This window comes from Quercus suber, unplaced genomic scaffold, assembly GCF_002906115.3.
Source record: "Quercus suber isolate HL8 unplaced genomic scaffold, Cork oak 2.0 scaffold_424, whole genome shotgun sequence".
Classification (NCBI taxonomy): domain Eukaryota; kingdom Viridiplantae; phylum Streptophyta; class Magnoliopsida; order Fagales; family Fagaceae; genus Quercus; species Quercus suber.
Window position 1 is genome coordinate 167,471 of NW_027069875.1, and position 15,068 is coordinate 182,538.

The following is a 15,068-nucleotide window of genomic DNA, read 5'->3' on the forward strand; positions in this document are numbered from 1 at the left end:
AATATGTATTTATTTATGAAATTCACTAGGTACCAACAATTACAGGAGATGGAGTTCGTAGAGATAAAATACAAAGCATAATAAGTGCAGCAAAGCTACAGAGGGTAAAATTATTTATGGAACTCCATGATTGCCCAAAGAGCATAAGCACAGAAAGCAACTTGAAAGTTTGAAAATCCGGATTCCTTGCACAAAGCCTCAAATTCTTTCTCAGTTCTCTCCTGGCCTTCAAGGTTCAACAACATGCTAACGTCAAGATGAGAGATATATTGAGAAGCTATACTTGACACTGTAGCTTCTGGCATGCGTAGTTCAATAATAACTACCTTCCCGTTATCTGGTAGTGCTTTATAGCAGGTCCTTAAAAGTTTCTTGCAGTTTTCATCATTCCAGTCATAAAGTATATTCTACAAGTGAAAAAATGCAGACACAAAAATGATTACTTTTGAAAAAGTTTACCCAAAAATTCTTTATCATCATTGCTTTAAACACAATATCCAAATTCTACCTTCATTACAATTGCATCCCCTTTAGGTACATTTTGAAACATATCTCCTCCCACGTGCTCAATACCTGCATATATAGAATATGAGTTGTGCTCTTCATTTAGGAAGAATCCTTATGAACAGGACTAGCTTGATAAAAGCCTTAGACAATAATTTTTGGAGAAAAAAAAAACGCACACACACACACACACACAAAAGGCAAGCACAACGCACAGAGCGCTGAATACTCAAACCCCGGATTAAACGAGAATCAAAACCTCATGAGATAAAACGAGCACGATTGAATCAAACCTTGAACAAAGATGGAAATCAGCAATCAACATCGAGTGATTTTCAAGAAAAAAACTAAACAAGCACTACCGAATCAAGTTCTGAGTGAGATATTTTGATAAAACACAATATTTTGAGATAAAAATTAGGATTAACTGAGCATGGCCAAATCAAATCCTAAGAAATATTTTATGAAAACACGATATTTTGAGATAAAAACTAAGATTAAACAAGCACGATCGAATCAAATTTTGAGAGACACTACAACAAAATGTATTTTTAGCGATGAAAATTAGTGAGGAAATATTTTCGGTCGCTAAAAATACAGATTTAGCAACGAAGTATGAATTTCGTTGCTAATAATGGAAAAAAATTATAACATTTAGCGACGAAAAATAATTTTCGTTGCTATTGTGATCTGAAAAATGGGCGCCAACGGAAAAAAAATTGGCGTGAACTTAATTAATCTATAGCTACGAATTATTTCGTCGCTAAAAGTTGAAATTTTTAGTGATGAAATATTTTGTCACTGTAGGTACTGCTGTGGATAATATTAGCGACGAAAATCATTTCGTCGCTAAAAGGTGGAATTAGCGACGGAATAAAATCGTCGCGAAAAATAAATCACAAGTTTTCATTTCATTGTTGTAGCGAAGAAATTAAAATTCATCACTAAAAGTATGTTTTAGTGACGAAGTAGGAATTTCGTCACTAAAAATCTTAACAAAGTCTAGGTTCTTTAGTGACGAAATTCCTATTTCGTCGCCAAAAACATGAAAACCATGTTGTTTGTGATGAAGAAATGGGCATTAGCGACGGAAGTACTTCGTTGCAAAAGATGTGAATATAAATAGCCCCATTTCATTACCCAGCTACCTCTATCATTTCAGTCAAAAGAAAAAAATACCCAGCCACTCTTCTAGAGTTTTCCCAAACCAAAAAAATACCCACCGTCGCCAATTTGAAGACTGTCGCTGATGTGAAGCCATCGCCAATTTGAAGAAACCAACCGTCGCCAATTTGAAGACTGTCGCTGATTTGAAGAAACCAACTATTGCCGATGTGAGGACCATTGCCGATTTGAAGAAACCAACTGTCGCTAATTTGAAGACCGTTGCCAACCATCCCTTCGCCTTCCGAGCTCCAACTGTTCACCTTCTGAGCTCCGACCTTTTGCCTTCCTCTAGCTTCGACCCTTCGCCTTCCCCGAGCTCTAACGACCCTTCACCTTCCTTCGCGCCGGCGAACCTAGCCTAACTCTTGGTACACTATTCTTTGTGGGTCTTTCTCTAATTTTTGTTTTGTTTATGAATTTTTGACTTTTTTTTTTTCTGGGTTTCAATGTTGTAGACATTGACAAGTTTTACTAGCAGTGCAATCTCGATACTTTGTTTTTTTTGGTTCTTTCTATATTTTTGTTCTTCTAAACAAAAACAAAAACAAAAACAAAAAATATTTTTTAATATTATGTGACATGGGTTTGTGGTGAATTTTATTGTGAGTCTGCAATTGATGACTTACTTGGTGTTGACTGTACTTTTTGATTGTATAACTTGTGGGTTGTTATATGTATTTTTAATTTTTGAGAGTTTGTCAAAAATTCTTTATTTTTTAAGAAGGTTCTTAACCTGTGCTGCATGTTGTTCTTGTTTTCAATAGTTGATACCGTATACATGTCCTCTTTACTATGGTTTTGGTTTTGTATTACTTTCTACTTATGTTTGCTTTAGTGACAAGAAGTCACAACTTGTTATTTAGGGAAAGGCCAATCTAAATTCAAGATTTCAAGGGCCGAGGTACCTTGATAAATTTACCCTGTTTGGCCTAGGTACATTGGATATCATGATTTCCTGTCCACAGCTTTGGCTTGATGAATAATTATGAAACACTTTGAGTCTACTAAGGGATATCAAGGATTATCAATGCATTCTTGTTGTTTCTAGTGTGGAGAAAAAGAAGACCTAACAATGCTTTTCAATATATGCATATCTTCATTTGTAGCATAGATGGCTTACGTGTTTATATTTTGGAGGTCCCAATTTTGTTAACTACTTTTGAGTTTAGTCTTTAGAGAGAGCCAAACGCAACACTTTGTTTTGAAACAGACACAAGTGAAGTGATCTCAAATGTTGTTGTGAACAAGAACTGGACATTGGTCATATATAATCATAAAGGTAAGACTATTCATGGGTTTTTTTTTTTTCTTTTGTATGTGGGCTAAAGCTAACTAAAAGTTATCATTCTTTTATCTCCAGCTCTCTTTATCTTTTGTGGCTGAAGAAATTGTGAGGAATGAGGTAAAGAATACAAGTTAACTTTGGACTTTTTTAGAAAGTTGTAAACTTAGCTTGAGCAAAGTAAGTAAATTCTAGTAAAAAACTTATAAAACTTTATAGTTGTGATGTTGGAAATTGAATTTGTGGTGGGTTGTTGTGTTGGAGCAAGCGGGTGATTTGCATGGTGTTATAAGGTGGCTTAAATATATATTGGGAGTGTTTTTTTATTTCTCGCAAATGTGAATAAGTATTTTTTTATTAGATGTAATGAATAGTATTTTATTTAATTTAAATACTTGTAAAACTCTATACTTGTGATGTTGAAAATTGGTTTTGTGGTGGGTTATTGTGTTAGAGCAAGCGGGTGGCTTGCATAATGTTATAAGATGGCTTAAACTAATATTAGGAGTGTTTTTCATTCCTTGCAAATGTGAATGAGTATTTTTGATTAGATGTAATAAATAGTATTTCATTTGATTTAAATACTTGTAAAACTTTATACTTGTGATGTTGGAAATTGGGTTTGTGGTGGGTTGTTGTGTTGGAGCAAGCAGGTGGCTTGCATGGTGTTATAAGGTGGCTTAAATACATATTGTGAGTGTTTTTTATTTCTTGCAAATGTGAATGAATATTTTTGATTAGATGTAATGAATAGTATTTTATTTGATTTAAATACTTGTAAAACTTTATACTTGCAATGTTGGAAATTGGTTTTGTGGTGGGTTATTGTGTTGGAGCAAGTAGGTGGCTTGCATGGTGTTATAGGTGGTTTAAATTTATATTGGGAGTGTTTTTCATTTCTTGCAAATTTAAATGAGTATTGTTGATTAGATGTGATGAATAGTATTTTATTTAATTTAAATACTTGTAAAACTCTATACTTGTGATGTTGGAAATTGGTTTTGTGGTGAGTTGTTGTGTTGGAACAAGCAAGTGGTTTGCATGGTGTTATAAGGTGGTTTAAATTCATATTGGAAGTGTTTTTTATTCTTTTGAATTGTGATTGGGTATTGTTGATTATATGTGATGAATAGTAGATTTCAACACTTGTAAGCATTATAATTGTGATGTTTGTGATTGATTTTTTTGTGGGTTGTTGTATTGGAGCAAGCGGGTGGCTTGCATGGTGTTATAAGGTGGTTTAAATTCATATCAGGAGTATTTTTCATTTCTTACAAAGTTGAATGAGTATTGTTGATTAGATGTGATGAATAGTATTTTATTTGATTTAAATACTTGTAAAACTCTATACTTGTGATGCTGGAAATTGGTTTTGTAGTGGGTTGTTGTGTTAGAGCTAGCGGGTGGCTTGCATTGTATTATAAGGTGATTTAAATACATATTGGAAGTGTTTTTCATTTCTTACAAATGTGAATGAGTATTGTTGATTAGATGTGATGAATAGTATTTTATTTGATTTAAATACTTGTAAAACTCTATACTTGTGATGTTGGAAATTGGTTTTGTAGTGGGTTGTTGTGTTAGAGCAAACGGGTGGCTTGCATTGTATTATAAGGTGATTTAAATACATATTGGAAGTGTTTTTCATTTCTTACAAATGTGAATGAGCATTTTTGATTAGATGTGATGAATAGTATTTTATTTGATTTTAATACTTATAAAACTTTATACTTATGATGTTTGTGATTGGTTTTATGGTGGGTTGTTGTGTTGGAGTAAGCAGGTGGCTTGCATGGTGTTATAAGGTAGTTTAAATTAATATTGGGAGTGTTTGAGTGTGCAATGTACATTTGATTAAGTATTAATATAGACCCCATAAAAAAGAAAGTATTAATATAGACTTGTGCATTCATGAATGGGATATTGTGCATGAGTTGTCCTTATTTTACCTAAGTAGCTTATAGACTTAGGGACGAAGAGGAGCGAGCTAGGGAGCAAGAGGCGCGAGCTAAGCAAGAAGAGGTCCAAAAGAATATTCTTAATTTTTTGAGTAGCAAGGGTTATGATGACGCTCTTACCTATGGGGTTGGTTCATTTTCAAGTTAAAACACTTACTGGTTAGTACTTTATCTTCAAGTTAAAACACTTCATTTTTTATGTATTATTTGAAACTAGTTGTATTATATTACACTTGAAAATTTATATTTGCTTTCTACCGCTTATACTTTAGGAGTTGTGATTTTAATTCATTGGTGTAGCTACTCTTAGTGCATTGTTAGAAATATTTCTTATAACATAGTTAATGTTTATACTTTACGATTTTAATGTAGTAGTGTTTTTTTATTTGTGCAGATTTCTTATTGGTGGCTTTAGGGGATTTACTTTAGGCATTACTTGAAGACATATCAGGACATCTTCCGTTGGTTCTAATTATATTATACTACACTTTTTGTATTGTTATAAAACATCTTGAGTTATTGTATGTGTTGCAAACAATTATTGTATGGAAGGAGTTTGAATTGGATACTTGTTTTGTTTTTTACTTGTGGAATGTATGGATCGATTTTTTATAAATGTATTGTTGAAATAAATGTGTTAATCAAATGTGAGGTTTTAATAATGTAATGACAGGTTACAGGTTAATATCAAAGCCATGAAAATAATAAAAACAGAAAATAAGCTTTAGCGACGAATTTTTGTTCGTCACTAAATATGATTTACTAAACTAAAATGGTTTGAGTGACGAAATATTTTCGTCACTAAATATTGTTTTTAGCGAGGAAAACGTTTAGCAATGAAACGTTTTCGTCACTAAAAGTTTTTTCTTTTTATAATCAAATTACACTTTTAGTGACGAAACGAGTTTTGTCGCTAAAAGTCTTATTTCGTCGCTAAAGGTCCTTAGTGACGAAAAACTGGACTTTTAGTGACAAATTTTTTTGTCAATGAAAATACATTTTGTTGTAGTGAGATATTTTGATAAAAATATGATATTTTTAGATAAAAGCTAGACTTTTTTGGATATACACCCTGTCAGGTTTAAATCATGTTCTGTGTATCAAAGAGTTAGACTCTTTTAGATATACACCACTGTCAATTTTTTTTCCCTTCAACAGTATATTAGAATTTGACATATGCTAGTTGCTGAGCCTTTTTTTTTTCTTTTTTTCTTTTTTGAGAATACTAAGTAATTGGATATACGCCATTGTCAGGTATAAAACTTATGCTGTGTATCCAAGAGTTAGACCCTTTTAGATATATACACCATTGTCAGTTTCTTTAAGACATTCTTCCCTCTCCCTCCGTGTGTGTGTGTGTGTGTTAAAATACTTAGTATTCTCAAAAGAAAAAAAATAAAAAGTTAATCCCACATCAGAAAATAAGTGTGAGTTAAAGAGGTTTAAAGTCTGTACTGTGTATCTAAAAGTTTGGCATTTTTGGAAATACACTACTGTCAATTTCTTTAGTTGGTGAGCCTTAACAGCAGTTCCTACCAAACAAAGATACTATATGTTTAATAAGTATGTGTTTAATGAATTATAAACAAATTTAATAGTAATGAATAAATATATATATATATATATATTAATAGGTAAAGTTTAGAGAAAATCCAATTAGATTCTACAATTAAAGTCCAATTTTGCGCCATGTGTCCAAAATTATTTATTTTTAAAAATATTTATTTCTTAATTTTGGAGTCAAATGTGAGACCACATCATAAATATCTATCCAAATGAGTTATTGCGTACAAAAACTAAATAGTCAGGAATTAATAAACACAAAAAAATAAAATAAAAATAATTGACAATTTACATTTTCTAATTAATAATATTCTTACAAGACTTTTTAAAAAGTTAAAAAAATATATAAGAATGACTATTAATAATATTTAAATTATATATGTAAGAATTATACTATACATCTTAATGTATATTTTTTAAGTATATCCATGCATATGCATGAGGTTACAAGCTAGTATTATTAAGTAGATTAATCCTACTATAAAAGAAATTAAGAATTTTACCAAGATAAGATAGTGCACTTTGTACCACATGAGGCAAGTCAAAGTTAATACCTCTAATGGAAGGATACTTGGAAATGACCATGCTTAGGTATTTCCCAGTTCCACCCCTAACATCAGCCAATGATGTTAGCCTCACAAAGCCTTGGTATACCTCAAGAATTTTCGACAGGGCTATTGTGGAAAAATCAACCATGCTCTTGTTGAACAGTATGTTGAAAGCTGGATCGTTGTCCATATATTGGAACAAGGACATTCCATGCACTCTTTGAAATTGATCACCACCTTCAAGAATGGCATGCTTCATACGTAGACTGCAATGTAGAAACAAAGTAGATAACAGAAGGAAATACAATACACAAGTAATATTATTTTGATTCATCATATTTATATATATCAACATATGGCAAATTGGCAATATATAATTGTTTGTTCCCAAATATATAATTTACAGCAGATTAACAGATTAACAAATAATATATATTTTTTAACTTACAACAACGTAATATATAAATAGTAACGCTATGAAAACAATATTTTTCACAGCTACTCATAAAATTTGTTAGATTTGAATTAACATCGCTTTTATTACACGTCAATCTCAATAATTTATATTATCAGTTTTGAAAAATATTATGTCCTGATAATTATTGATATTGGGATTCCTAACGGCATAAATAAGAAGTAACAGCCAGCAAAATCATTCAATTATGATGAAATGTTACTGCCCTTTTTTTGCATTTATACAAAATCAAGGAGACTCGTGTATACCTAGCCTCCCAAAAGGCTAGGTGATAAATGAAAGGTGAAAGAGAAGCCAGGGAACTTCCATCATCTTTTTCAACAAAGAAGTAAGAGGTTGGCGTGAGTCCATAAAGTCTCTCAACCCTACCATCTTCAAGTGTGTGGATAGAGCATGTCAAAAGGGAGTGACTAACAAGGACTCGCAACATGCGATCCAACCTAGAAGGTGTATCAGAATCAGAGTCCTTTGTTGGAAGCTGAGAAGCAATTTCAGAAGTTGTGATACAAGCAACAGGGCCTTCTCTAGCAATAATCCCAAACAGGTTAAGCTCAAACGCTGCATTTAGGACACAAGAAAATATCTGGGCACTAGAGACTAGGATAGCTAGTAGGCATGACTTATCATCTTCACTAACACTAAGTGTGGGTGTGGGTGTAACTTTGTTTTCTAAGGAACCCATTTTAATTTGCTTCTTTCTCCCTTTTCATTTTTCCCTCTCCTATAAATAGGCCTTGCATGATATATATCTTGTGGTGTAGATTTAAAGCCAATTTTTCTATAGCCATTAGATCAAAGTCATCCTTGTTGCGCTAATACAGTGGCCTTAGACCACAAACGTGCGAAGAATTTTCTACTATATAGTAGAAAATTCTACGCAAGTGCAATAGTCCATCACTCCAATTAGCAAACGTACAATAGTCCATCACTCCAAAGCAAGGGCGTGAGGTGTGAGGTGTGAGGCATGAGCTAAAACTGAAATGAGATTATGAGGGGTAAGTGGGGTAGGGACTTAGGGTTTACAACTATATATATATATATATATATATATAAGGGGGAGATTTCAAGGGCCGAGGTACCTTGATAAATTTACCCTGTTTGGCCTAGGTACATTGGATATCATGATTTCCTGTCCACAGCTTTGGCTTGATGAATAATTATGAAACACTTTGAGTCTACTAAGGGATATCAAGGATTATCAATGCATTCTTGTTGTTTCTAGTGTGGAGATAAAGAAGACCTAACAATGCTTTTCAATATATGCATATCTTCATTTGTAGCATAGATGGCTTACGTGTTTATATTTTGGAAGTCCCAATTTTGTTAACTACTTTTGAGTTTAGTCTTTAGAGAGAGCCAAACCCAACACTTTGTTTTGAAACAGACACAAGTGAAGTGATCTCAAATGTTGTTGTGAACAAGAACTGGACATTGGTCATATATAATCATAAAGGTAAGATTATTCATGGGTCTTTTTTTTTTCTTTTGTATGTGGGCTAAAGCTAACTAAAAGTTATCATTCTTTTATCTCCAGCTCTCTTTATCTTTTGTGGCTGAAGAAATTGTGAGGAATGAGGTAAAGAACACAAGTTAACTTTGGACTTTTTTAGAAAGTTGTAAACTTAGCTTGAGCAAAGTAAGTAAATTCTAGTAAAAAACTTATAAAACTTTATACTTGTGATGTTGGAAATTGAATTTGTGGTGGGTTGTTGTGTTAGAGCAAGCGGGTGGTTTGCATGGTGTTATAAGGTGGCTTAAATATATATTGGGAGTGTTTTTTTATTTCTCGCAAATGTGAATAAGTATTTTTTTTTATTAGATGTAATGAATAGTATTTTATTTAATTTAAATACTTGTAAAACTCTATACTTGTGATGTTGGAAATTGGTTTTGTGGTGGGTTATTGTGTTAGAGCAAGCGGGTGGCTTGCATAGTGTTATAAGGTGGCTTAAACTAATATTAGAAGTGTTTTTTATTCCTTGCAAATGTGAATGAGTATTTTTGATTAGATGTAATAAATAGTATTTCATTTGATTTAAATACTTGTAAAACTTTATACTTGTGATGTTGGAAATTGGGTTTGTGGTGGGTTGTTGTGTTGGAGCAAGCAGGTGGTTTGCATGGTGTTATAAGGTGGCTTAAATACATATTGTGAGTGTTTTTTATTTCTTGCAAATGTGAATGAATATTTTTGATTAGATGTAATGAATAGTATTTTATTTGATTTAAATACTTGTAAAACTTTATACTTGCAATGTTGGAAATTGGTTTTGTGGTGGGTTATTGTGTTGGAGCAAGCAGGTGGCTTGCATGGTGTTATAGGTGGTTTAAATTAATATTGGGAGTTTTTTTCATTTCTTGCAAATTTAAATGAGTATTTTGATTAGATGTGATGAATAGTATTTTATTTAATTTAAATACTTATAAAACTCTATACTTGTGATGTTGGAAATTGTTTTTGTGGTGAATTGTTGTGTTGGAACAAGCAGGTGGCTTGCATGGTCTTATAAGGTGGTTTAAATTCATATTGAAAGTGTTTTTCATTCTTTTGAATTGTGATTGAGTATTGTTGATTATATGCGATGAATAGTAGATTTCAACACTTGTAAGCATTATAGTTGTGATGTTTGTGATTGGTTTTCTTGTGGGTTGTTGTATTGGAGCAAGCGGGTGGCTTGCATGGTGTTATAAGATGGTTTAAATTCGTATGGAGTATTTTTCATTTCTTACAAAGTTGAATGAGTATTGTTGATTAGATGTGATGAATAGTATTTTATTTGATTTAAATACTTGTAAAACTCTATACTTGTGATGTTGGAAATTGGTTTTGTAGTGAGTTGTTGTGTTAGAGCAAGCGGGTGGCTTGCATTGTATTATAAGGTGATTTAAATACATATTGGAAGTGTTTTTCATTTCTTACAAATGTGAATGAGTATTGTTGATTAGATGTGATGAATAGTATTTTATTTGATTTAAATACTTGTAAAACTCTATACTTGTGATGTTGGAAATTGGTTTTATAGTGGGTTGTTGTGTTAGAGCAAACGGGTGGCTTGCATTGTATTATAAGGTGATTTAAATACATATTGGAAGTGTTTTTCATTTCTTACAAATGTGAATGAGCATTTTTGATTAGATGTGATGAATAGTATTTTATTTGATTTCAATACTTATAAAACTTTATACTTATGATGTTTGTGATTGGTTTTATGGTGGGTTGTTGTGTTGGAGTAAGCAAGTGGCTTGCATGGTGTTATAAGGTAGTTTAAACTAATATTGGGAGTGTTTGAGTGTGCAATGTACATTTGATTAAGTATTAATATAGACCCCATAAAAAAGAAAGTATTAATATAGACTTGTGCATTCATGAATGGGATATTGTGCATGAGTTGTCTTTATTTTACCTAAGTAGCTTATAAACTTAGGGACGAAGAGGAGCGAGCTAGGGAGCAAGAGGCGCGAGCTAAGCAAGAAGAGGTCCAAAAGAATATTCTTAATTTTTTAAGTAGCAAGGGTTATGATGACGCTCTTACCTATGGGGTTGGTTCATTTTCAAGTTAAAACACTTATTGGTTAGTACTTTATCTTCAAGTTAAAACACTTCATTTTTTATGTATTATTTGAAACTAGTTGTATTATATTACACTTGAAAATTTATATTTGCTTTCTACCGCTTATACTTTAGGAGTTGTGATTTTAATTCATTGGTGTAGCTACTCTTAGTGCATTGTTAGAAATATTTCTTATAACATAATTAATGTTTATACTTTACGATTTTAATGTAGTAGTGTTTTTTTATTTGTGCAGATTTCTTATTGGTGGCTTTAGGGGATTTACTTTAGGCATTACTTGAAGACATATGAGGACATCTTCTGTTGGTTCTAATTATATTATACTACACTTTTTGTATTGTTATAAAACATCTTGAGTTATTGTATGTGTTGCAAACAATTATTATATGGAAGGAGTTTGAATTGGATACTTGTTTTATTTTTTACTTGTGGAATGTATGGATTGATTTTTTATAAATGTGTTGTTGAAATAAATGTGTTAATCAAATGTGAGGTTTTAATAATGTAATGACAGGTTACAGGTTAATATCAAAGCCATGAAAATAATAAAAACAGAAAATAAGCTTTAGCGACGAATTTTTTCGTCACAAATATAGCAACAAAAAATTTTTTTAGTGACGAAAATTTTCGTCACTATATGTGCTTGGATTTTCTTAAAAATAGTTTTAGTGATGAATTTTTTCATCACTATATGTACCCGAAAATAGTTTTAGTGATGAAATTGTTCGTCACTAAATATGATTTAATAAACTAAAATGGTTTTAGTGACGAAATATTTTCGTCGCTAAATATTTTTTTTAGCGAGGAAAACGTTTAGCAATGAAACGTTTTCGTCACTAAAAGTTTTTTTTTTTTAATCAAATTACACTTTAAGTGATGAAACGAATTTCGTCGCTAAAAGTCTTATTTCGTCGCTAAAGGTCCTTAGTGACGAAAAACTGGACTTTTAGTGACAAATTTTTTCGTCAATGAAAATACATTTTGTTGTAGTGAGATATTTTGATAAAAATATGATATTTTTAGATAAAAGCTAGACTTTTTTGGATATACACCACTGTCAGGTTTAAATCATGTTCTGTGTATCAAAGAGTTAGGCTCTTTTAGATATACATCACTGTCAATTTTTTTCCCTTCAACAGTATATTAGAATTTGACGTATGCTAGTTGCTGAGCCTTTTTTTTTTTTTTTTTTTTTTTTTGAGAATACTAAGTAATTGGATATACGCCATTGTCAAGTTTAAAACTTATGCTGTGTATCCAAGAGTTAGACCCTTTTAGATATATACACCATTGTCAGTTTCTTTAAGACATTCTTCCCTCTCCCTTCGTGTGTGTGTGTTAAAATACTTAGTATTCTCAAAAGAAAAAAATAAAAAGTTAATCCCACATCAGAAAATAAGTGTGAGTTAAAGAGGTTTAAAGCCTGTACTATGTATCTAAAAGTTTGGCATTTTTGGAAATACACTACTGTCAATTTCTTTAGTTGGTGAGCCTTAACAGTAGTTCCTACCAAACAAAGATACTATATGTTTAATAAGTATGTGTTTAATGAATTATAAACAAATTTAATAGTAATGAATAAATATATATATATATATATATTAATAGGTAAAGTTTAGAGAAAATCCAATTAGATTCTACAATTAAAGTCCAATTTTGCGCCATGTGTCCAAAATTATTTATTTTTAAAAATATTTATTTCTTAATTTTGGAGTCAAATGTGAGACCACATCATAAATATCTATCCAAATGAGTTATTGCGTACAAAAACTAAATAGTCAGGAATTAATAAACACAAAAAAAAAAAAAAAATTAATTGACAATTTACATTTTCTAATTAATAATAAAATTAATTGACAATTTACATTTTCTAATTAATAATAAAATTAATTGACAATTTACATTTTCTAATTAATAATATTCTTACAAGACTTTTTAAAAAGTTAAAAAAATATATAAGAATGACTATTAATAATATTTAAATTATATATGTAAGAATTATACTATACATCTTAATGTATATTTTTTAAGTATATCTATGCATATGCATAAGGTTACAAGCTAGTATTATTAAGTAAATTAATCCTACTATAAAGAAATTAAGAATTTTACCAAGATAAGATGGTGCACTTTGTACCACATGAGGCAAGTCAAAGTTAATACCTCTAATGGAAGGATACTTGGAAATGACCATGCTTAGGTATTTCCCAGTTCCACCCCCAACATCAACCAATGATGTTAGCCTCACAAAGCCTTGGTATACCTCAAGAATTTTCGACAGGGCTATTGTGGAAAAATCAACCATGCTCTTGTTGAACAATATGTTGAAAGCTGGATCGTTGTCCATATATTGGAATAAGGACATTCCATGCACTCTTTGAAATTGATCACCACCTTCAAGAATGGCATGCTTCATACGTAGGCTGCAATGTAGAAACAAAGTAGATAACAGAAGGAAATACAATACACAAGTAATATTATTTTGATTCATCATATTTATATATATCAACATATGGCAAATTGGCAATATATAATTGTTTGTTCCCAAATATATAATTTACAGCAGATTAACAGATTAACAAATAATATTTTTTTTTTAACTTACAACAACGTAATATATAAATAGTAACGCTATGAAAACAATATTTTTCACAGCTACTCATAAAATTTGTTAGATTTGAATTAACATCGCTTTTATTACACATCAATCTGAATAATTTATATTATCAGTTTTGAAAAATATTATGTCCTGATAATTATTGATAGTGGGATTCCTAACGGCATAAATAAGAAGTAACAGCCAGTAAAATCATTCAATTATGATGAAATGTTACTGCCTTTTTTTTTGCATTTATACAAAATCAAGGAGACGCGTGTATACCTAGCCTCCCAAAAGGCTCGGTGATAAATGAAAGGTGAAAGAGAAGCCAGGGAACTTCCATCATCTTTTTCAACAAAGAAGTAAGAGGTTGGCATGAGTCCATAAAGTCTCTCAACCCTACCATCTTCAAGTGTGTGGATAGAGCATGTCAAAAGGGAGTGCCTAACAAGGACTCGCAACATGCGATCCAACCTAGAAGGTGTATCAGAATCAGAGTCCTTTGTTGGAAGCTGAGAAGCAATTTCAGAAGTTGTGATACAAGCAACAGGGCCTGCTCTAGCAATAATCCCAAACAGGTTAAGCTCAAACGCTGCATTTAGGACACAAGAAAATATTTGGGCACTAGAGACTAGGATAGCTAGTAGGCATGCCTTATCATCTTCACTAACACTAAGTGTGGGTGTGGGTGTAACTTTGTTTTCTAAGGAACCCATTTTAATTTGCTTCTTTCTCCCTTTTCATTTTTCCCTCTCCTATAAATAGGCCTTGCATGATATATATCTTGTGGTGTAGATTTAAAGCCAATTTTTCTATAGCCATTAGATCAAAGTCATCCTTGTTGCGCTAATACAGTGGCCTTAGACCACAAACGTGCAAAGAATTTTCTACTATATAGTAGAAAATTCTACGCAAGTGCAATAGTCCATCACTCCAATTAGCAAACGTACAATAGTCCATCACTCCAAAGCAAGGGCGTGAGGCGTGAGGTGTGAGGCATGAGCTAAAACTGAAATGAGATTATGAGAGGTAAGTGGGGTAGGGACTTAGGGTTTACAACTATATATATATATATATAAGGGGGGAGGGGGGGTTTAGTAATTTAAGGGTAATCGGGTCATATCCGGGTTCGGGTTCGGGCTGGGTTTTTTATAAAATGCGAACTCGCTTCCGTTTTTTTTTTTAATCCATACCCAACCTTATTCGAAGGATAGAAAGGAGAGAGTTGCTATCATGTGGGGGTATGGCGAAGTGAATGATTTAGATGTCTACTACACATACAACAAAGATGATGCCTATTGTTTGAGTGCTAGATTTATATGGTTAGACTTTAGAGGAGAAAATCAAATACTAACCCCTATACAATTTTAAGGCCAAGGGACATGAATCTACATTAAAAA

The 15,068-nt window shown here is 31.8% G+C and overlaps 2 protein-coding genes across 2 annotated transcripts; both read right to left on the minus strand.

Annotated features, from left to right (window-relative positions):
- LOC112022960 (caffeic acid 3-O-methyltransferase) lies at positions 1-7,285 on the minus strand. The gene is made up of 3 exons (XM_065761647.1): positions 6,978-7,285; positions 509-573; positions 1-407 (listed from the first exon to the last, which is right to left on the minus strand). Exons 1-3 carry the CDS (start codon positions 7,279-7,281, stop codon positions 111-113), a joined length of 666 nt encoding a protein of 221 aa, XP_065617719.1. The 5' UTR covers positions 7,282-7,285; the 3' UTR covers positions 1-110.
- Positions 7,286-7,575: 290 nt separating this feature from the next.
- Positions 7,576-14,384, minus strand: LOC111992038 (caffeic acid 3-O-methyltransferase-like). The gene is made up of 4 exons (XM_065761643.1): positions 13,951-14,384; positions 13,233-13,492; positions 7,746-8,055; positions 7,576-7,639 (listed from the first exon to the last, which is right to left on the minus strand). Exons 1-4 carry the CDS (start codon positions 14,382-14,384, stop codon positions 7,576-7,578), a joined length of 1,068 nt encoding a protein of 355 aa, XP_065617715.1.
- Between the last annotated feature and the right edge of the window lie 684 nt (positions 14,385-15,068).

What these genes read in the sequence shown, in the direction of transcription:
- LOC111992038 (XM_065761643.1), bottom strand. Translation starts at nt 14,384, where the DNA reads ATGGGTTCCTTAGAAAACAAAGTTACACCCACACCCACACTTAGTGTT. An exon ending in CAAGTATCCTTCCATTAGAG is followed by an intron (nt 8,056 to 13,232) that starts GTATTAACTTTG and finishes TCCTAAATGCAG; the next exon opens with CGTTTGAGCTTAACCTGTTT. An exon ending in CTAGCCTTTTGGGAGGCTAG is followed by an intron (nt 7,640 to 7,745) that starts GTATACACGAGT and finishes TTATGCCGTTAG; the next exon opens with GAATCCCAATATCAATAATT.
- LOC112022960 (XM_065761647.1), bottom strand. Translation starts at nt 7,281, where the DNA reads ATGAAGCATGCCATTCTTGAAGGTGGTGATCAATTTCAAAGAGTGCAT. An exon ending in AAGTGCACTATCTTATCTTG is followed by an intron (nt 574 to 6,977) that starts GTAAAATTCTTA and finishes CTATATATGCAG; the next exon opens with GTATTGAGCACGTGGGAGGA. An exon ending in GGGATGCAATTGTAATGAAG is followed by an intron (nt 408 to 508) that starts GTAGAATTTGGA and finishes TTTCACTTGTAG; the next exon opens with AATATACTTTATGACTGGAA.